The sequence below is a fragment of the Phacochoerus africanus genome, chromosome 8, assembly GCF_016906955.1.
Source record: "Phacochoerus africanus isolate WHEZ1 chromosome 8, ROS_Pafr_v1, whole genome shotgun sequence".
NCBI lineage: Eukaryota > Metazoa > Chordata > Mammalia > Artiodactyla > Suidae > Phacochoerus > Phacochoerus africanus.
In genome coordinates, this window is record NC_062551.1 from 37,628,645 (window position 1) to 37,649,799 (window position 21,155).

At 48.4% G+C, this 21,155-nt stretch overlaps 1 protein-coding gene across 4 annotated transcripts in view; it reads left to right on the forward strand.

Annotated features, from left to right (window-relative positions):
• The first annotated feature begins 6,138 nt into the window (after positions 1–6,138).
• MYLK3 (myosin light chain kinase 3) overlaps positions 6,139–21,155 on the forward strand; it is a 68,589-nt gene continuing 53,572 nt past the window's right edge. The window contains exon 1 of one of the 4 annotated variants that reach the window (XM_047792541.1): positions 6,139–7,026. In XM_047792541.1, the coding sequence (XP_047648497.1) occupies positions 6,976–7,026 (51 nt within the window). In that variant the 5' untranslated portion in view covers positions 6,139–6,975. Of the gene's footprint in view, positions 7,027–12,133; positions 13,602–20,005; positions 20,680–21,155 lie in introns of those variants that run through there. The other 3 variants (XM_047792542.1, XM_047792540.1, XM_047792539.1) reach the window with 3 other exon arrangements.

Consider the following 21,155-nt stretch of genomic DNA (forward strand, 5'->3'; position numbering starts at 1 on the left):
ATCAGGAAAATGAAACTCAAAGAGTTAAGAAAGTTGCTCAGATCACATACTTGGTAAGTGGCAGAGCCTGGATACAAAGCTAGGTCTGACTCCAACAATACAACAGCTTGTTATGGAGGAGAAGCAGGGAAATACATTTCAAATAGATTAATATTATTGTGACTGGCTGAAGGCAGCATAGACATCATCTAGAAAATAGGAGGTTTAAGTCAATAGAAATACTTTTTTTTTTTTTTGGCTGCACTCGTGGTGTTTGGAAGTTCCAAGGCCAGGACTGAACCTGAGCCATAGCAGTGACAACACCAAGTCCTTAACCTCCAGGCCACCAAGGAACTCCCAGAAAGAATTTTTTTTAAAGTGTGGTGGGAATATTACATAAAAGTGCAGAAAGCCGAGTGCTCATCTCAACCTTCCTGATTGATGCTGGTATCTTCTCTAAGTGTGTTGCAGTTTTTTTCAGGCTTGAATTTTGGACTAAGATATTTTCTTTATATTTCGACTGGTTTTTATATCAACTATTATGCTCTCCTCATTGGCCTTACCGCCTCTTTCTGAACAAAATGCTGTTTCAAAAGTCTCCTTCCCCCGAGTTCCCATTGTGGTTCAGCTGTAACAAACCCAACTAGTAACTATGAGGATACCGGTTTGATCCCTGGCCTCACTCAGTGGGTTAAGGATCTAGCATTGCTGTGAGCTGCAGTGTAGCTCGCAGAGTCAGCTTGGATCTGGCGTTGCTGTGGCTGTGGTGCAGGCTGGCAGCTACAGCTCTGATTTGATCCCTAATCTGGGAGCTTTTGTATGCTGTGTGTGTGGCGCTGGAAAAAAAAAAAAAAAAGTCTCCTTTCTTAAGAGTTCTTAGCACACCCCTGTCTGTCACCTCTAAGCCTTGACTGCTTCCCTAAACCTATATTTAACAGATTCTGCTTCTTCATTTGAGGTTTGAAAATCTCCAGTTAACCTACCTTGGCCTACATTACAGTCCTTGGTCCTTGATGACCTTATTTTTGAGACCTCCTCATTTGTAGCCTTTTTTTTTTTTTTTTTTAACCTCTTTTTCAATTTATGGGAGCTCATGGCCTTTCTCTTTAGGTCAAAGCCTAAAGACAGTCTCTAGACTATCTCTTACTAGACCAATTTTCAACTTCCTAGAATTGGAAAATCAGTTCTTTCAACTTGACGAGAAATCTACTCTAGGATCAGTCAGTCATGACCCATTGGGTGGGAACCAGAATCCATAGTCCAGACATGGCTGCTGGGAATCTACTGCTATGGACCATGTTAGGGGCATTCCTGGAAAAGGCAGAATGTTTGGGAAAAGTTATGATGTCCATGTAATCAAGATGGAGAAACACGAGCTGAATCCTGGGGAGTAGGATGCAGTTGTAAGTAGCTGAACAACCATATCCAAAGAGGGTGGACAGATGTTAGCTCTGAAAACAGGTCACTACGGATGAGCCAGTGGCTTCTGCCCTGATTTGAGCATTTCTCTCAGTGAAGCAGATGAGCTATCCCTAGAATGCTGTTCTCATAGGAACAGAGGCCATGGTCCCGGCTTCCCTGGTGCTGTCAGGCCCTCCTTAAGAAAGTGGTAGTCAGGGAGTCCCTATTGTGGTGCGGTGGAAATGAATCCAACTGGTATCCATGAGGATTCGGGTTCAATCCCTGGCCTCGCTCAGTGGGTTAAGGATCCAGCGTTGCCGTGAGCTGTGGTGTAGGTTGCAGACGAGACTTGGATTCCCCGTTGCTGTGGCTGTGGTGTAGGCTGGCAGCTGTAGCTCCCATTTGACCCCCAGCCTGGGAACTTCCTTTTTATTTTAATTTTTTTGTCTTTTTTAGGGCCACACCTGAGGCATCTGTGACCTACACCACAGCTCACGGCAACGCCTGGTTCTTAACCCACTGAGCGAGGCCGGGGATTGACCTCATTGTCCTCATGGATGCGAGTCAGGTTCGTTTCCACTGAGCTACGATGAAAACTCCGTAGCCTGGGAACTTCCGTGTGCTCTAGGCTTGCCCCCCCCCCAAAAAAAAAGAAAAAGAAAAAACAGAAAAAGAAAGCGGTAGTCATTTGACATTTTCAACTCTCCTTCCTGAATATACTACACCCTAGGCTTGATAGGACGGTGGGTCTAGTGGGCTCCCATCAGAACGCCCCTGGGAATGAGTGATGCCCAGATGGGGAAATGGCTGGAGTTTCCTTAGCTCTCCCCTCCTACTCCCAGCCTTTTCCCTCTTCTCTTCTCCTGGGGTTCCATTCTACTTTTGAACATTCTACTTTTGAATTTTTATCAGTTCTTTCACATTTTCTCTTTTTATCCTCTGCGTTAGGAGATCTCCTCTATTTTATCTTATGATTCATGAACATTTTATTTCAGCTATCACATTTTCAATCTCTAATTAATTCTGTGATTTTTTTTTCAAATCAACCTTTTCTTTTTTCTTTTTTTTTTTGTCTTTCTAGGGCAGCACCCTCTGCATATGGAGGTTCCCAGGCTAGGGGTCCAGTCGGAGCTGTAGCTGCCAGCCTACACTAGAGCCACAGCAACGCAGGATCCAAGCCTCATCTGCAACCTACACCACAGCTCAGGGCAATGCCGGATCCTTAACCCACGGAGCAAGGCCAGGGATCGAACCGGCAACCTCATGGTTCCTAGTCGGATGCATTAACCACTGAGCCATGACGGGAACTTCTGGTTCATTAATTAAAAAAAAAAAAAAAATGGAGTTCCTGTCATGGTGCAGTGGTTAACGAATCCAACTAGGAACCATGAGGTTGCCGGTTCGATCCCTGGCCTCGCTCTGTGGGTTAAGGATCCAGTGTTGCCGTGAGCTGTGGTGTAGGTTGCAGATGAGGCTTGGATCCTGCGTTGCTGTGGCTCTGGTGTAGGCCGACAGCTACAGCTCTAATTAGACCCCTAGCCTGGAATCTCCATGGGCCGCGGGAGCAGCCCTGGAAATGGCAAAAAGACCAAAAAAAAAAAAAAAATTTACTGTTTGTTATCCCACAAGTAATATTCCTAGCAAAAGAACAGTGATTTTTTTTTTTTTTTTGTAGCCACACTCGGAAGTTCTCAGGCCTGGGATCAAACCCAAGCTACAGCAGTGACAATACCTCTAGGCCACCAGGGACTTCCAAAAGAACTGTAAATTAATGTAATGTTTCCATTACAATAAATAAATAATTTTGTATTGTGTAATAAGTGTATAAGTAATATATAAAAATGCAAATACAAAAGCATGTAGAGTATTAAGGGAAATTGACTTTCCCTTCTTTTTTTATTATGGCCACACCCACAGCATATGGGAGTCTCCAGGCTAGGGACTGAATCTGAGCCGCAGCTGCAAACTGCACCGCAGCTGCGGCAACACAGGATCCACAGTAACCCAAGCCTCCGCTGTCAGATTCTTAACCCACTGCACCACAACAGGAACTCCTCCCTTTTTGTTTTCCCCAACCCAATTCTGCTCTTTTCCCAGGAGGTAACTGCTGTTAGTCACTGGGTATATATCCTTGACTATTGCTAATGTATTTATATATCTGTGTCTCTATGTCTGGTTATCAGGCTGTTTATCTTTTTTATTTCAAAAGGATCAAATTTTGTACGTTTTGTGCATTTTAACTCAGCCGTGCGCCTTGGGTAGCTTTCACAGCGATAGATGTAGAGCTCTCCCCTACTGGATGACAATGAAGTGGTTTGTAGTTTTTCTTTTTCAAAAAGGCAAAGTCTATTACTTTTCTGTTTCACTGCCCTTTAGCAGGCTTTCCACTCAAACTGAGCAATTCTTGTCATATCTGTCAAGAGTTCCAGTGGATTAAACTGAAAAACCTGATTGGATGAAATATAACAAGTTGAACAGACCATAATACTTGATAAAACTAAAACTTCTTTATTAAAATACAATACTAAAGTACAGTACTAAAATGTCTTTATTAAAATTCATGTTATCCTACCCCAGTTAATGGAACAGAATCAAATCACAATTAGTTTGCTCAGAGTTAAAGAGGCAAACCAGCTTGCTTGTCACTCTCAAACATATTAATACCAAATGCCCAGGTTTAAAACATCCTTTTTTTTTCTACTTTTTCTTTTTAGGCCCACATCCACAGCATATGGAGGTTCCCAGGCTAGGAGTCAAATTGGAGCTGTAGCTGCCAACCTACACCACAGCCGCAGCAACACAGGATCCAAGCCATGTCTGCAACCTACACCATAGCTCATGGCAAGGCCGAATCCTTAACCCACTGAGCAAGGCCAGGGATCGAACCCGTGTCTTCATGGATACTAGTTGGGTTCGTTAACCACTGAACTACCACGGGAACTCCATTTTACAGCTGTTCTTTTCCTACTATCTCCTGCCTATATTTCTTAGTTTATTCACCATGCTCTCAGCTCTTGATTTATTGGCTATTCTTTGTAGGTCTTGAAACTGGAATCAGTTTCACCTCAAGAGAACCATTAGAGTGTTAGTTTCCAGATGAATCCTACTTATAACAATATGTAGGGATACCTATGACAAAAACACACATATTTGAGAACCCAGATGCACACCTGCTCTGGAGAAGGGTCACATTCTTCCCTTTTGAAAAGCAGAAATTCGTCTGCATGGCCACTTTGGACAGGTCATTATATTGTTCCACTCCAAAAGTTTTTGAGAGTTCTCCTATGCTTAGTTAGCACTGACTTTCCTTGGCTCTGTGGCAGAATGACCCCCGACCTCACCCCCCCCCCCATTTTCACATTTCTTCATCTGTAGAAGCCTGGTGCTCACTAGCCTCCCCTCTGTAAGGTCACACTCTGCTGTTAAGGAAAAGGACGGCAGCTGCCACTCACCGAGGACTAAACTATGTTCAGGCGCTGTGGTGTGTTTCACATTCATTATCTCATTTGATCTTCACAATAATCTCATACATTAGATTTAGAGAGGTTAAGTCACATGGTAAGTGGTGGAGCTGGGCTTCCAACCTCAGTCTGCCTAGCACCAGAGCTTGAACTCTGACCTCTGGGCTCTCCATTCGCCACTCGGCCAGTGAACCTTCACGAGCACATGAGAAGCAAAACCTGAGGATACTACCTTCTAGAGGAGTGACTGGGAGGCCAGTGATGCCCACCCCCTCTCCTAAGGAATTCACATCCTTACCCCTGGAGCCTGTGAATGTCACTTTACACGGCAAAAAAAAAAAAAAAAAAAAAAGAGCTTTGCCGATGTGATTAAGTTAAAGAGCTTGAGATGGGACCATTACCCTGGACCATACAAGTGGGCCCTAAATACAGTCACATACATCATTATAAAAGGGAAGCAGGGGATCTGATGCACGCATGGGAGTTGGAAAGGCAGAGTGATTGTGGAGGCAGAGGCTTCAGTGATCGGCCACAAACCAGGAGATGCCAGCTGCTCCCAGATGCTGGAAAAGGCAAGGAACGCTCTTGCCCTGGAGCCTCCAGAGAAAGCATAGCCCCGGTGACCCCTTGGTTTGGCCCAGTGATACTGGTTTCAGATTTCTGGCCTCCAGAATTGTGGGAGAATAAGTTTCTGTTGGTTTAAGCCACAAGTTTGTGGTAATTTGTTATAGCAATCACAGGAAACCAATACAGTGACTTCATGACCTCCTTATCTCTAAAATGAGAATATTAATGGTAATACCTAGAATTTAAAAAAAAAAAAAAAAGTGAAGTGCTGGGCAGGGTGCCTGGCACAAGGTAAGTGCTCGGCAGGGTTGTTGCTCTCGCTCACAGGATCTGATGGGAATATGTACGCGGCGCTTTGGGAGCAGGTGGGCAGGAAGGGCAGCCAACCCAGCGTCTAGTTCCTGTGATGCACATGACCTTCCAGTAAGGTTAACAGGGACTTATTAGAGGCAAAGAAGTTGAAACTAATTAAAAATGACAGTAGGAGTTTCCGTCGTGGCTCAGCAGAAACGAATCTGACTACTATCCATGAGGACGCAGGTTTGATCCCTGGCCTTGCCCAGTGGGTTAAGGATCTGGCGTTGCTGTGAGCTGTGGTGTAGGCCGGCAGCTGCAGCTCTGACTTGACCCCTAGCCTGGGATTCTCCATATGCCAAGGGTGCGACTCTAAAAAGGACAAAAAAAAAAAAAAAAAGAGTATATGGCATTTACTGACCAAATGGGAGACAATTCACAAAAAAATCTCCGCTCCTAATTTCTAAGTGTGACTTTTCAGGTGGTAACTCTGATTGCCTGATGGATGTCCCAGCAACTTTCTTCTTCTTCTGGAGGTGATTCTGAATGGTCATTCTAGGACACATTAATTTGATTCTGAATGGTCATTCCAGGACACATTAATTAATGAACCATAAAAATAAACCCTGCAGCTGGAAACGGGACGTGTAAATTCAGTCGCCTGTCAGGAATGTAATCAGTGACCATCACACTCTGTCCAGAGGAAAGAGCAGGCTAGAGTTGGGACTGGACTCAGGGCCTGGGTCCCAGGCATGTAAGGGTTATTTCCTCACCGACCTCCAGCCAGAGGGTTTGCCTTTGAGCCGTTCCATTTGTTCACCTGGCTCCTGGAGAGACGTCATTGCCTTCATTATGGGCTGCTCTGAGCTAGTGATGAAGGAGTTAGTAGCGTGGCCTGGAGTGGCTCTCAGCAAACCGGTGCCAGCTGACACATGCCACTTAGGTTTCCAAGGAGCCAAGCTGTACCCACTCACGCAAGGCTGATGCACTTGTGGCTAAATGCGGTGCCGCCAGGGCCCCCGGCCAGATTCAGGGCAGGAAATAGAATGCCACCTCCATCACCCGGGAAACAATGGTCTGAGAGCATGATTTAAGTGGGGGCCAACGACGAAGCTCAAAGGCACAGTCAGCAGAGGAAGGGAGACTAGAAGTTGGCTTGCATGGATTTCGTCTTGGGTTATAACCGTTGACAAGCCACTTAGCTGGCCCCATGTTTAAGTTTATCTGCATATAAGATGGAGGTAACAATATTTACCCATCTCACTGGGGACTTATGAAAACATTTCTGACAGCCCACTCAAGATCCATGGATGGAAGGTGGTATGTAAGTGCAGAGGTTAAACTTACTGTGTGTGTGTGTTTTCAGCAGGTGCATTAGGCTTGAGTAGATTCTCCGGAAAACACATTTAGAGTGTGACCAAAAAGCAAACAGTAATAAAAACTAACAATTTTAAGTGCATGGACTTGTCTTTGTTTTTGTGCAGATTTGGGGGAATTGCATGTGTAATTCAGACTTCAAAACTGTTTTCAAACCTTGCTGTGATTAAGTGGGCACTCAGATTATCTGAGAATGCTGTGGTCATTGATGGTTTCCAAATGTTTGTCAACTTTGCACTAAAAAATCCCCCCAATAATTCTTCCGTATAGTTTATGAGGTGCCTGGAACATTTGTTCCCAGGTTGGAAAGGGGCAAAATCTATTTAAAAAACAAAGCGCAGAGAGGAAGTGTTGCTCTCTCTCCCAGGGGTTTATTATTTCTGGAGAGTCCTGCGTCTGTTATATATACATTTGTTCTGTTCATTTAAGGCTGAGCAATTGACCTCAGATCTCCCTATAAGGTTATTAAATGTTGTTTTCTCTCAGCTGGGTTCCTGAGGGAGTCTGTCACTCTGTTCTTGATTAATTAAACGTCTCTCTGGTACATATTGTCTGTCTGGAATAATTCCTGTGGGGCCAGGTGAATGGTACCTATTATAAATAAACTGCTTTAATAACACAAACAATACACTTAAAATTAGAATAATTATATAAATGAAATGTAGAAAATAAAGATCATCTGCAATTCTCTCCTACAGAATTAACCATACTGACATATGAGTATATTTTATTTATTTTATTATTGATATTTTTGGCTGCAGCATGCAGTGGCTTGATGTGGGTGGGATCTCAGTTCCCAGGCCAGGGATTGAACCTGGGGCCACAGCAGTTAAAGCTCGGATTCCTAAGCACTGGGCCACCAGGAACTTCCCCATATATGTATATTTTATTTCTTATTTATGTATTTATATATTTATTTATTTTGCTTTTTAGGGCTATACCTGCAGCAAATGGAAGTTCCCAGGCTAGGGGTACAATCGGAGCTGTAGCTCTGCAGTCACAGCAACGTGGCATCTGAGCCGCAGCTCAAGGCAATGCCTGGTCCTTAACCCACTGAGCAAGGCCAGGGATCAAACCCGAGTCCTCATTGATACTAGTCGGGTTTGTTACCAGTGAGCCATGAAAGGAACTCCCCCCCCGTATGTGTTTATTGTAAATAAAAGTGGGATGCTAATGTATGTACTTGCTGTTCTGTGACCTGCTTTGGGGGTGAGGTCTTCACCTCCTCAGGGTCTGGCCCACAGTGGGGAGGGGTCCTGCTTCTGTTGTGGGCAGGCCGGGTGGTGGAATGAGGGCCTCAGGACGTCAGTCAGCACGTGCAAAAGAAATTTAAAGACTTGTTCTCTCAGATGTCACTCCGCTTCCTTAGCACTCCTGTGTTTTGGCAACAGCGCAGATCCCAGAACTGGTAAACACTTGCTGATTTTAGCAGATGATGAGCCAGTGCCCTCCCAGTCCATTTGCCCCCTGCTGGCAGGTCCACCCGTCCCCCCTTCCTCCCCTTTTTTCATACTAACAGAACTTGATGAAGGTAGGGCTTACATGCAGCACAACGCACAGATCTTAGAGCTCACTGAATTGAATACTGCAGACCTGTTTGCACACGGGCATGTTCCAGTGCAGCCAACACCCAGGATATAAAGCATCCCAGAAGTGGTGGAGTTCCTGTCATGGCTCAGCAGTAACAAACCTAATTAGTATCCATGAGGATGAGGGTTCAATTCCTGGCCTGGCTCAGTGGGTTAAGGATCCATGTTGTGGTGAGCTGTGATGTAAGTTGCAGATGAGGCTCGGATCTGGCGTGGCTGTGGCTGTGGTGTAGGCTGGCAGCTGCAGCTCTGATTTGACCCCTAGGCTGGAAACTTCCATATACCACGGGTGCAGCCCTAAAAAGACCAAAAAAAAAAAAAAAAAAAGAAACAAGCAAAAAACAAAAAACTCAGAAGTGGTTTTGTGTCACCACTGAGTCTGTCCCCTACACTTATGTAATTATTCCATCCATCCTTAGACACTAGTATTATCATGTCAGTTCCCACCTGGAAACATTCCACAGGATGACTGTTCCTTTATCTTGCTGCTTCGGGTCTAAATGTCTCTGCTTGTCTTCTGGGGAAGGTCCACTTTCTTAAGGGTCCTGCCTGCTGAATCATTTGGCTTCCACTGATACCTCCCTACCCAAGGCCAGTCTCTGCGCTGTCACTCCCATCTTCCAGGCCCCATGTGGGGCTTGTTCACTCTGTACCCTCACTCCAACCACCCTTCCCTTGGCCTCCCCGAATCTCATCCATCAATCAAGGCTCAGCTCAAGCTTGTTTCCTCCAAGAAGTCCTTTTACTGTGCCCATTTTTTCCCAATTTTTTCTTTCTCTTTTTCTTTCTTTCTTATTTTTGCTTTTTATGGCCGAACCCATGGCATATGGATGTTCCCAGGTTAGGGGTAGAATTGGAGCTACAGCTGCCAGCCTACACCACAGCCACAGCCACACCAGATCTGAGCTGCGTCTGTGACATACACCACAGCTCACCGCAACACCGGATCCTTGACCCATTGAGCCAGGCCAGGGATTGAATCCGCACCCTCATGGATACTAGTTGGATTTGTTTCCACTGCGCTACGACGGGAACTCCATTGTCCCCAATTTCTTCACCTCCTTCTTACACCCTAAAGACTCGGGTCTGTGGAGGGCTGGCCACCCTGCCACCCTCCTCACAGTTCCCTTGACCATTCACACGCTGCAGCACACGCGTCTCCAAGCCCTCCCTTCTTTTCTCACCCATTTGCTCGCATCGTGGGGCTGCCCCAGGTCTGCTGCTCCCCAACCCCAGTCCCTGCTCTATGTCTCTCTCTCTCCCCTCTTTCCCTCTCTCCATCTTGGTGCTTTGCTACCCAGCTCACCAAATTCTCTTCTCCAGATCTCAGATCTCTCCTCCATTCCTCAGATCCAATACCACAAGTTTTGAGACCAGGCTCTCCTCAGAGGGTACAGATAGACCGAGGGGGAGAATTGGAGCAGATGCAGACAAAATTCTTTCTATCATATACAGGAAGGCTGGACACAATGCTCCATCACGTAATTTCGCCCCATCCTGCCCACATGCTTCACACTCTGTGGTCAGTGATAATCCCACTTTCTCGTTGTTCCAGTGCATTAAGTTTGCCCCTGCCTAGACTTTCTGAGTTTCCCATAACACAAGCAGAGTTCTGAGCTCCTAAGTGTCAGCACAATCACGGGGTTTCAATAAGATAGGAAATTCCTGTTGTGGCTCAGCAGTACTGAGCCAACTAGTATCCGTGAAGACGTGGGTTCGATCCCTGGCCTCGCTCAGTGGGTTAAGGATCCGGTGTTGCCATGAGCTGTGGAGTAGGTCACAGATGAGGCTCGGATCTGGTATGAGCTGTTTCTGTGGTGTAAGCCAGCAGCTACAGCTCCGATTTGACCCTTAGCCTAGGAACTTGCTGGTGGAGCCCTAAACAAAAACCAAAAACCAAAAAATAAAACGTTGTAGCTAAAGTGCTTAGCATAGAGACTGCCCTGGTCAGACTCAGAAAATGAACTAATATCAAAAGCCTGCAGCCCCTTCCTTCATTCCTGTCAGGCCAGGTGATTTGGGGGACCCAAAGTGATTGTGTGTGTGTGTGCAAGTATTTGTGGTCAGAAACCTTACTTACTGCAGTGAACACAGGCCCTGAGGCCAAGGCCAGCTCTCCACCGACTCTCTCTGGGAGCCTCAGTCTCTTTATGAGTAAAATAAGGATTATTTCCCATTGTGGATCAGCAGGTTAAGAACTCGATATAGTGTCCACAAGGTTGGGGGTTTGATCCCTGGCCTCACTCAGTGGGTTAAGGATCCAGTGTTGCTGCAAGCTGCAGCATAGATCTTGGATGTGGCTCGGATCCAATGTGTGGCTATGACTGTGGCGTAGACCTGCAGCCGCAGCTCCAATTCAACCTCTAGCCTGGGAACTTCTTATACTGCAGGTGTATCGGTTAAAAAAAAAAATAGAATCATAATTCATGCTCCTCAGGTAGGTATAAGTGTGAGCACACATCAAAGCACTTTGCAGGCAGAGACACTTTACCAGTGTGAGCTGGTAGGAGGGCGGGCAATACAGTATGTGGGCATGAAACAGGTTGGCTGAGTGCCAACTTGCAAATACAATCGTGTATCTGAATTGGCAGTTGGCAAATTCAGCCCCGAGAGGCAAAGTTAGGTTCTAGACAAGATGTTTCGGTTAGGAGTTCCCATTGTGGCACAACAGGTTGGGACACGGGTTCAATCCCTGGCCCGGCATAATGGGTTAGGGATCTGGCATTGCCACAGCTGTGGCTTAGGCTGCACCTGTGGTTCAGATCTGTTCCCTGGCTGGGGAAATCCATATGCCTCGGGGCGGACAAAAAAGAAAAAAAAAATGTTTTAGTGAGATCCCTTTCATCTGTAAGCAGACTCAGGTGTCTGGCCGCCTGCATTGATATCCACTGACTTTGGAAAGTGGCTTCATTCCAAGCCTCAGTTTACTTGTCTACAAAATGGGGAGAGCAGGCTCTTCCTTTGAGAATTGCTGTGAGGAACAAAAGGTAATTTATGTAAAGACGTAGCACAGCGCCTGGCCCATGGAAATGCTTGATAAATAATAGTGCTTTTAGAGATTCCTAATAAGTGTTGCTCTGTAAATGTTGAATGAATGAGTAGCTGCTGGTGTGGATTTGGCTCCTGAGGGTGCTTTTTGTTCTTCTCTGGTATTTCCAGGCTGATTCCTTCTGACTGTGCTTGGCAGGGAATAATTTTGACTAGGCATGTGGGAAAGGAAGTGACGACATAGAAAGCCTTCAACTGGGGGTACGAATGCTGACCACAGACAGGAGATCCTGGGAGCAAACCCACCAGCCGCCTGAGAGCTAAAGAAGACTTTCCTGAAGCCCAGGCCAGAATTCCATGCAGCTGTCCTGTCCCTCTCTGCTTCAGAGAGGCCAACTTGACTTTGGTTTTATTCCCAAGCACAGTTCCTGGATTCATCCTGGCAGGACCGTGGCTGTCTCTCTGGGTGGCCAGAGGAGACAAGCTGTAGACATTTTTTCTATGAAAGAACAGGCAGCCAGTACAGCATCTTGGGGTCCCTGCCCTGTGGCCCCCCTCCTCATCTCCTCAGCCCACTGTCAGAGCTGAGCCTGTGGGCAGAGACCAGCTTCACGAGACACCCGCCCTTCTCAAACCCAGGGCCACTCAGGGCCACAGTTTGGCTCCCTGGTCTTGTCTCTGTCTCTGACCTACTCGTGTGAGCTTCAGAAAGTCCCTTCCCCTCTCTGGGTCTCAGAGACAAAGTGAGAATGGAGAATCACTCTACAAAGTGGCAAGACGGTGTGTTATCCACCTGAGCTAGAATTCCAGTTCCATTATTATCTGGCTGTGTGGACTCGGGTGAGCCGCTTGTGTTCTCTAGATCAATCCCCATCTGTAAAATGGGGATGATAAATAGTCATCTACCCTATAGGGTTGGAGCAAGGTATATGTAAGACATCTGCAGCTTAAGTGCTTAGCATGGTCATGGTCAGGCTCAGAAAAGCAAGCTAATCTCAAAAGCCCGAAGCTCTTTCTCTGATTCCTGTCAGCCAGGCCAGGCGAGGTGGGGCTCCTGGAGGGAAAGGCGTGTGTATCTGCCCGTCTGTCTGTGTGTGTGTCTGTCTCTGCCCATACATGCCAGGGTGTGTGGAGGGCTTGGCCTCCCCCCGGGGAACTCTGGGAAGATCTGTCCAGAGAGCCTCCCTGAGGGCAATAGCTGAGTTGAAGCTTGGCATCTTGTTCTGTAGAAGCCGCAGGTCCTGGCCCTCTCCCTCCCTGCGCCTGTCCCCCGCTTTAGGGGCTCTCATTGTCTTTGCTGCTTCCTAAGTTTTACGTGAAGAGGCAATAGCTGGTCCCTCCCAGCCTGGAGATAAGTCACCAGGTTCCCAGCCAGGATGCAAGCAGTCCCCGTGAAGAAAGCCATCCACTCTTGGGCTCCTCTGGGCTTTGCTCTGTCCCAGAGAGCTGCTTGAAGCTGTGGGGAGTCCCAGTGCATCTGGGCCCCTGCCCTAGGATTCTGGCTTTTGAACTCAAGTCAGCTCTATCCTAGGACTCCCTTTTTCTTTCCTCTCTCCTCGGACCACACGGTGTTTGTTTCACACTGGACGCTCCGCTAAGTGATGCAGGAAGTAGGCCCCCGGGGAGGCAGATACCGCCCAGCAAAGCAGATAACCGAGTGAAGCCTTGGATGCCTCTGGGGCCCTGGGCAGGCTCAGAGATAAGTGGAAATGCCAGGCTTATCTGCGGACTGAGTTCTAGAGAAGTCATCCCGGCCGGCTGGCCCACCTCGTTCCTAGGGCTCCACGCAGTCGGGCATCTCTAGGCAGAGTAAACACTGGGTTGGCACAGCCGCAGCAGCAGCAGCAGCAGCAGCAGGATGGGGACTCTGTGCCCCCCTCTGACACTTCGCAGTCCCAGCACCAGAGGCCAGCAGCGGGCGTCGGATTACACCCAGATATTTGCGGTAAGCAGGCTGGGCTGCTTTGAAGTAGGAGCCTGGGATGTGATTGTTAGCATCACGGGACTAAGGGAGTCTCGGTGACAATTGTTCCCCAGATCTGGGTCCTCTTAGACCAAGAAACTCCATCACCAGGAAGCTTTGATTGAAGGGTGCAGCCTGGGGATGGTCAGCGCGGGGCCTTTCCTGACTAATAATGCAAGATGTGCCAGGCAGACAAGGCAGCCAACCCCGCTGTCCACATTGAACCCTGCGAGACCTGCTTAGGTCCTCCTTCATCTCTGATTTCCTTTCACACTTAAGCACGGCTTCACGGAGGACGTCTTTGCACTGACCATGCACGCCAGCCAATGGTGCATGCAGGGGAGGGGGCCAGGCTGGGCCAGGCGGCTGGGGGAGCTGACTTAAGAAGACACCCCCTTCCTCCTGCTCCCCCCACCCCAAAGAGGTGACTGAGTACACTGCCATCCTTGATGGCTGACTGGCTTGGGGGTGGGGTTGGGCATTGGGGGAGGGTGGGTGAGTTCCAGTCTCTACCGTTTTCGTGGACGTGTCACAGGCCGGGTGCTGTGCTGAGTGTTTGACTTATACAAATACTCAAACAGCCCTGAGGTTACTGCACTGTTATGAGCCCCCTTTACAAACGAGGAAAGCTGCGTTCAGAGAGGTTAGGTAAACTCCAGGCATGCAGCTGACCCACACGGGCGCTCAGATGGGGAAGAAGGAAAGTACACCTTTCCTCAAGACACATGCCCTCTGGGAGTTCCCATCGTGGCGCAGTGGTTAACGAATCCGACTAGGAACCATGAGGTTGCGGGTTCGATCCCTAGCCTTGCTCAGTGGGCTAAGGATCCGGTGTTGCCGTGAGCTGTGGTGTAGGTTGCAGACTCGACTCGGATCCCGTGTTGCTGTGGCTTTGGCGTAGGCCGGTGGCTACAGCTCCGATTCAACCCCTAGCCTGGGAACCTCCATATGCCGCGGGAGCAGCCCAAGAAAAGGCAAAAAAAAAAAAAGACACATGGCCTCCATCTCTCAGAAAACTGTCAGGCTATTTGATTTTGTTAGAACAAGACCCTGTGCTGCCACACTTGTACTAAATCTACAAATCTGGGACGTCTACCACACAACCGCCGCCCGCAGATGTGGTGCCCTTGAGCTCCGCAAAGCCTGCTTCCTCTCCTGCTCCCCGGCGGCCAGCTCCTGAAGTCTTTGAGCTTCGTCTCCTGGTATTTGCCTCCAATTCTCCCCTCATCAATTTCATTCCCTATCAAAAGACTTCTTCTTCAGATAAATGAAGATTTAACTCTCCCCATTTTCCTTTCCCGACCCTCATAAAACATATCACTGCTTAACTGAATAAAGTATTGATGATGGTATAATATAATACCTATAGTGTAATATTATAATATGTAAATCTTATTCGCTGAAAGTTCAATCTTGTACTTTACTTTCCTTCTTTCCTGTGAGAACTCTGATTTTGGAGTCTCTGATTCCTTCTGTTCCCCCTTGGCCATCTCCAGCATCGTACCAACAGCTGACATTCGGGCACTCACTGTGTGCCAAGCTCTGTTCCAGGTGCCCTGCGAGCATTCTCACGTGACCCTCCTGACAACTCCATGAAGTGTGCTTGTTGTTGTTATGTTATAGCCCAGGAAATCCAGACTCAGAAAGGTTAAATAAACTGGCCCACGATTCTGCCTAATAACTGGCAGAGGTGAGAGTTAAATCCAGGTAGTCTGATGCCAGGCCCCAGGCTCTGAACATTTTACTACATGTCTTTAATTATATTTTATATACTCTTTTTTTTCTCCCCTGAAGTCCTTCCTTTTGGGGACTCTCCGTCCTCCTGCTTCAACTTTGGGCCTAGGGTAAAGCTGTTGTTTTCTGGAGCTCTGTTTTGTTTGTTTAATTCCTGCTTTTGCTGGAGTTTTCCTCCAAGCAGCTTCCTTAAAAAAGGTGCATAGGAAACTTTTGCATCTTTTGGTGGCTCAGTGGGTTAAGGATCTGGTGTTGTCCCTGCTGTGGCTCAGGCTACAGCTGTGGAAAGGGTTCAGTCCTTGGCCCTGGAACTTCTGCATGCCATGGGCACAGCCAAAAATACAACCACAACGACAAACAAAGATGTAAACAATTGTTTACAATTGCAGGTCTTAAAACCCTTCATTCTGTCCTCTGACAGTGGCACAGTGTCTCACAGAATTCCAAGGAGAAATGCTCTCCAGTCTAGAATTTTACAACCAACCTGTCTTGCCACATCCAGGTGTTTTTGGGATAAGTCGGATGTCATTCTGATTCTAGTTCTTTGGTATGTGATTTTTTTTCTTTTAAATTTTAGAGAGCTTTTATAATCTTCTGTTTATTCCTCCGATCTAAAATTGCATAGTGTCTGTGGTATTTCTTTGATAAATTCCTTCCCTTTTTCTTTCATTTCTTCCTTGAAACTCCAGTTAATTAGATGTGGGCCCTGCTGGATTAACTGTGTCTCTTCTCTTTCTCTCATAATGTACACATCTTCATATTTCAGTTCTGTTTTCTAGATTATCTTAACCTTGTTTTCTAGTACCGATATCAAATTATTATTACATTATTATTATTATTATTATTATTACTATGCTTTTTAGGGCCACACCTGCAGCATACGGAGGTTCCCAGGCTAGGGGTCCAATTGGAGCTACAGCTGCCGGCCTACACCACAGCCACAGCAACCGCAACACCAGATCAGAGCCTCATCTTCGATCTACACCACAGCTCATGGCAACGCCGGATCCTTAACCCACTGAGTGAGGCCAGGGATCAAACCTTCAACCTCATGGTTCCTAGTCAGATTCGTTAACCACTGCGCCCTTACGGGAACTCCCGATATTGGATTTTTAAATCTTAACATTGGTATTCATAATTCCAGGCCCTCTCTTTTATTTTATATTTGTTCTTTCCCCCAATGCCCTCTTCTTTTTTAATGGTTGGAAGAGCCTTTCACACTTTTCTGTGGTTACTAATGAGAGCCTTTTGGGAAAATTCCTTCTATTTTTTTGTTTTCTTCGTTTCCTCCACAATTACATTCCTGTTTATTTGTTTGGGGTTCTCCTTTCCATCTTGGGGGCTTCCTTTGGCTACCTAGTGATCGTTCCTTTTTGTCTGTGCATATTTCAGAATAAGGCACAAAAACCTGGTGGGTGTTTTTGGCTTTGTTGAGGATCAGATGGGGCGCTCCCAAGGGACCCCAAAGTCAGTGCAGAGAAGGTTGTACTGTGGGCCATTGAAGCTCTCTGATGTGTAGGGAGGGCGGGGAGGAGGAGGGCCATGGCTTTGGATGGACTCCTCGGCCTTGCATTTCTGTGCCCCTCTTCCTCCACCTGGCGTCTCAGGGTCTGTGGCCTCCCTGGGGTTCTTCAGGGAAAGCTGGTTGTCACCAGAAAGGCGAGGGAGGAAACTGAGGGTTCAGTGCATACTGACCCCAGCCTATGGCAAACTGAGGTCAGCCTGTGTTTTATTGGGGGTGGACCATCAGGACGTCCTCCCCCAGGAAAGGTGAAGTGTCTTGCACTTGCTACTCAGTGTCCGTCCAGCTTGGCCACCTCTTCTCTGATCTGTGTTCTCTTGACTTGGTGGGTGGAATGCCTCCTGCATCCTCTGCACAGGCACCATTGCCCTAAAAGTGTCATCCATGGCTCCTGCTGTGTGTGCCCATAAATTGGGGGAGCTGGAGAGAAGCCGTGCATCGGCCCTCAGAGAACCCACCTGCTCATAAACTCACTTCTTCTGTAGGCCAAGAAGTGGAAAGGGTTCAAAGCTGGCCTCCTGGCTGCTCTTTTGCATCAAAGAGGCTTAAGAACCTGTCCTGTTGGCACATTCTGAGTTTTCTCCCAGAGACTCCCAGAGCTTACTTCTGGGAATTGTCAGGGCTTCCTGCTCTGTACTTTTTTTTTTTTTTTTAATTTGATGGCGTCATCTGCAGCATATGGAAGTTCCGAGCCAGGGACTGAATCCAAGCCATAGCTGCAACCTATGCTGCAGCTGCGGCAATGCCAGATCCCTCAACCACTGCATTGGGCTGGGGATTGAACCTGTTCCCCCACACTAACCCTAGCCACTGTGGTCAGATTCTTAACCCACTGAGCCACAGCGGGAACTCCGTTTGTACTCTTGATTGTTCTGGGAAACCCCAGCTGCTGCCTCCTCCTTCCACGATTCTTCCAATGGTCAGCCCAGCCTCCTGCTCCTGTTGGAGCCTCCCTAGTTCATTCCTTCCACACAATTGTTTTGAATACCCATGTGCCAGGCATGTTGGCGTGCCTGGGGATAAGACAAGACAAAGAGGCACTGTTCTGGCCTCAGGGGATTTTAAGGTGGTTCTGGGAGAGTGGAGGACCAGCAGCCTGGTTTGTAGTAAACCAGCTGCCTTGCAATCTCTTGTTGCTTAAGGGAGACCTGGGGCAAATCCTTTGGTAATTTAAACAATTAGGTTTTGATATAAATATGTGTAGGGGACATTTATTTGTGTCCTTTGTGTTCATCTGGACTTTCAAGCTATCTTTCCAGGCTTTATTAATCTAGGACTTGCCTGGATGCAGGCTGCTCTGAAGATCTCTGGAGCAGCGGCCATAGGGACGCAGCCTGTTCCAGCGCTGCTGGGAGCTCGCTCAGAGAGATTTCCATCTGTTTCTTTAGACTGGGGGGGAACTTCATTTTACAAAGATGATCAGCACCTCCTATAGGACAGATGCTGTGCTGGGTGTTCGACTTCCAGAAATGTCTCTAGGCAGCCACTTCCCAAGGTTGGATCAAGGGAACTGTAGTTCCACAGGAAAGTATTAAGCAGGAACTGCAGAGTGAGTCAGATTCCCTCGTCAGATGCTAGTTTTCTTTCTGTGGCAGATGAGGTCCTGCTGAAGTGCACAGGGAAGCCCAAAGAGGAACTGGAGACTGGTGTGTTCCACATTTCTTTTTCCAAGCAGAGTTTGTTTATGTGTTTGAAATCACAGCGAATGTAAGAGATTCGCGCTCCTTTGCTCTGGGCCATTCCGCCAGTGACACCTGGACGGTGCTCCCAGAAGTGGGTCTGGATTCCACCGGGGCTGCTAAGCGCAGTGGTCCCGACAGAGGGTGGGTGGCAAGGGGTCTGTGGTCAAGCCTCACTTGTGTAGATAGCACACTGTGTTTACTGCTCACCTGCAGCTTAAGACAACAACATGACCTCAAAGTCCTTTAGGTGTCACAGTTCCAGGTCAAAATTGATTCTCATCACGCCTTTTATTCAGAAGCAGGAAGTTTAGAGCGTGCTAACCTTCCTCTCCCCGGGGCCGGCCTTGACCACAGCTGAGCTAGCCTCAGAAGGCCATGTGCTGGGGCCACCTTGGACAGAGTCCCTCCGCTGGCTCTGTTTCCTCTGAGGGCCCAGATACAGGTGTTATCAGTGGGTTTGGGGCAGCCTCGGGCTCTGTGGTGCCCCTCGGGCCCCACCTTCGTGTCAGCTCGAGCATGTCCTTTTATCTGCTGTCCTTCTTCATTTATTTATTTGGCCCTGCCCATGGCATGTGGAAATTCCAGGGCTAGGGACTGAACCCACATCACAGAAGTGACCTGAGCCGCTCCAGGGACAATGCCGGATCCTTAACCCGCTTCTGTACAAGGGAACTTCTGTCTGCTATATTTATGGATGCTTCTATAAAAGTTTCATTTGAACTGAGGATTTCTGAGGCTAGAGCATTTGGAAGCCGTACGAAACACGGGCCCCCTTGCTCTCCAGGGTCTTGCTGCGGGTGTCGGTTTGGTTAAGAGACTGGGGGCCTGATACCGGCACCTTGTGGGAGCGGAGGGTCGCTAGCAGATGTTCCCCAGAGGCTTCTGCAAGGAACATGACCTTCGGGATGAGACTTGGCAAGTAGTCTAGGCCGTTGTCCCTCTTTTCTATTTTTAGGTACAGGTGACTAGTGACTGGGGGCCCCGGGTGGGGAGGGACTTGCAAACTCACCCCACAGACAGCCTAACCTCTTTGGGGGCATCAGCACCAACATTGTGTTTTTATTAATTTGCAGAAGCATCAAATTTCCTATCATGGCCAGAGTCAGAGCTTTGTGGAACGGGCTCACATTTCTTTCTGTTTTGGTCTTGCTTCTCATTGGGAATTAGAAGTGTGTGCGGCGGATGGCACCCCATCTGTTCTTCACTGCTTTGGCCCTCTAAAGGCCTTCCTCCACCCTGGGACCCCTGGCCCCCTCGTAGAGTCCAGCCTTTAGGACATTACCTAAAGGATCCCTTTTTTCCTAACCTTTAGTTTCAGCTACACCAACTCCTGCCTGCCCTGGGAGATTCTTAAAATATTTGCCCATCAGCAGCCTCTCAAAGAGGAATGTTAAATGCTGCCATGATGTCAAAGGGGCCCCCCAGGAGAAGGGCCTGGGCCAAGCCCAGCCCGTCACTCATGGCCACAGCGCAGTGGGAGATAAGCGAGACAACGGCTCAGAGAGAGCCTGGTCCTTGGGGCTCCCTGAACAACCCAGGCGATCCTTAGCTAAAGAAACAATGAACTTCCAGCCACTGCTGCCCAAGTGAAAGCCAGAGATCTGTGGCTCTCCCGATTCCTCGCCCTTGACAAGTCTTCATCAGGATGTCAGGAGCCCCCAAGGAGAGTCTAGGGGCCCAGGGGCTCCCGGGGTTGGGCAAGGCCTGCTTAACCACCATGGACAAAAAGCTTAACATGCTGAATGAGAAGGTTGACAAACTCTTACACTTCCAAGAAGATGTCACGGAGAAGCTGCAGTGCGTGTACCAAGGCATGGGCCACCTGGAGCAAGGCCTGCACCGGCTGGAGGCCTCCCGCGTCCTGGGCCCGGCTGGGGCCGAATATGCTCCCACAGCTGACACGCAGGCTGGGTGGCCAGAGGTCCTGGAGCTGGTGAGGGCTGGGCGGCAGGAGGCCGCCCAGCACGGTGCCAGGCTGGAAGCCCTCTTCCGGATGGTGGTGGCCGTGGACAAGGCCATAGCTTTGGTGGGGGCCGTGTTCCAGAACTCGAAGGTGGTGGATTTCATCATGCAAGGGACTGTCCCCTGGAGGAAGGGAAGCCTGGCCGATGGCCCTGCGGAGGTTGGTTCCTGCTTCCCTTCTGGCTGGAAGGGAGGCTCCGGGGCCCTGATGGGGAGACCGGCCAGGAAGCTGGTCTTAGGAGGGCTGGAGGGCTGTGGTCCCCTCTCGTGCCTCCTGCGTGGCCAGGTGGTGGGAAAAAGGAAAGATGGAACCTCAAAGGTCATGGATGGCTTTCCAGACAGGGCAGGACAGGTGGATTTTTCCCAGGGAAAGGGAGAGGCTGTGCTCTGGTGAGGACCGTGGGACCCTGAGCTGTGCAGGGTGGGTAGAATTGGGGGACAGATGAGCTGTTAGAGAGAGGAGGGCAGTTACTCTTCTTTGGCGTCTCAGGGACTTCTCTTTTACACCAGGGCTGGAAGGCAGGTGAGGATGGATCAGGTTACCCTGACAGAGCCTCCCCTTCAGAAACCCAAAGCCCCCTCCCTTCCTATCCTCAACCTTGTGCTGTGTCCCAGAGTGGGCAGAGTGTGCAGCTG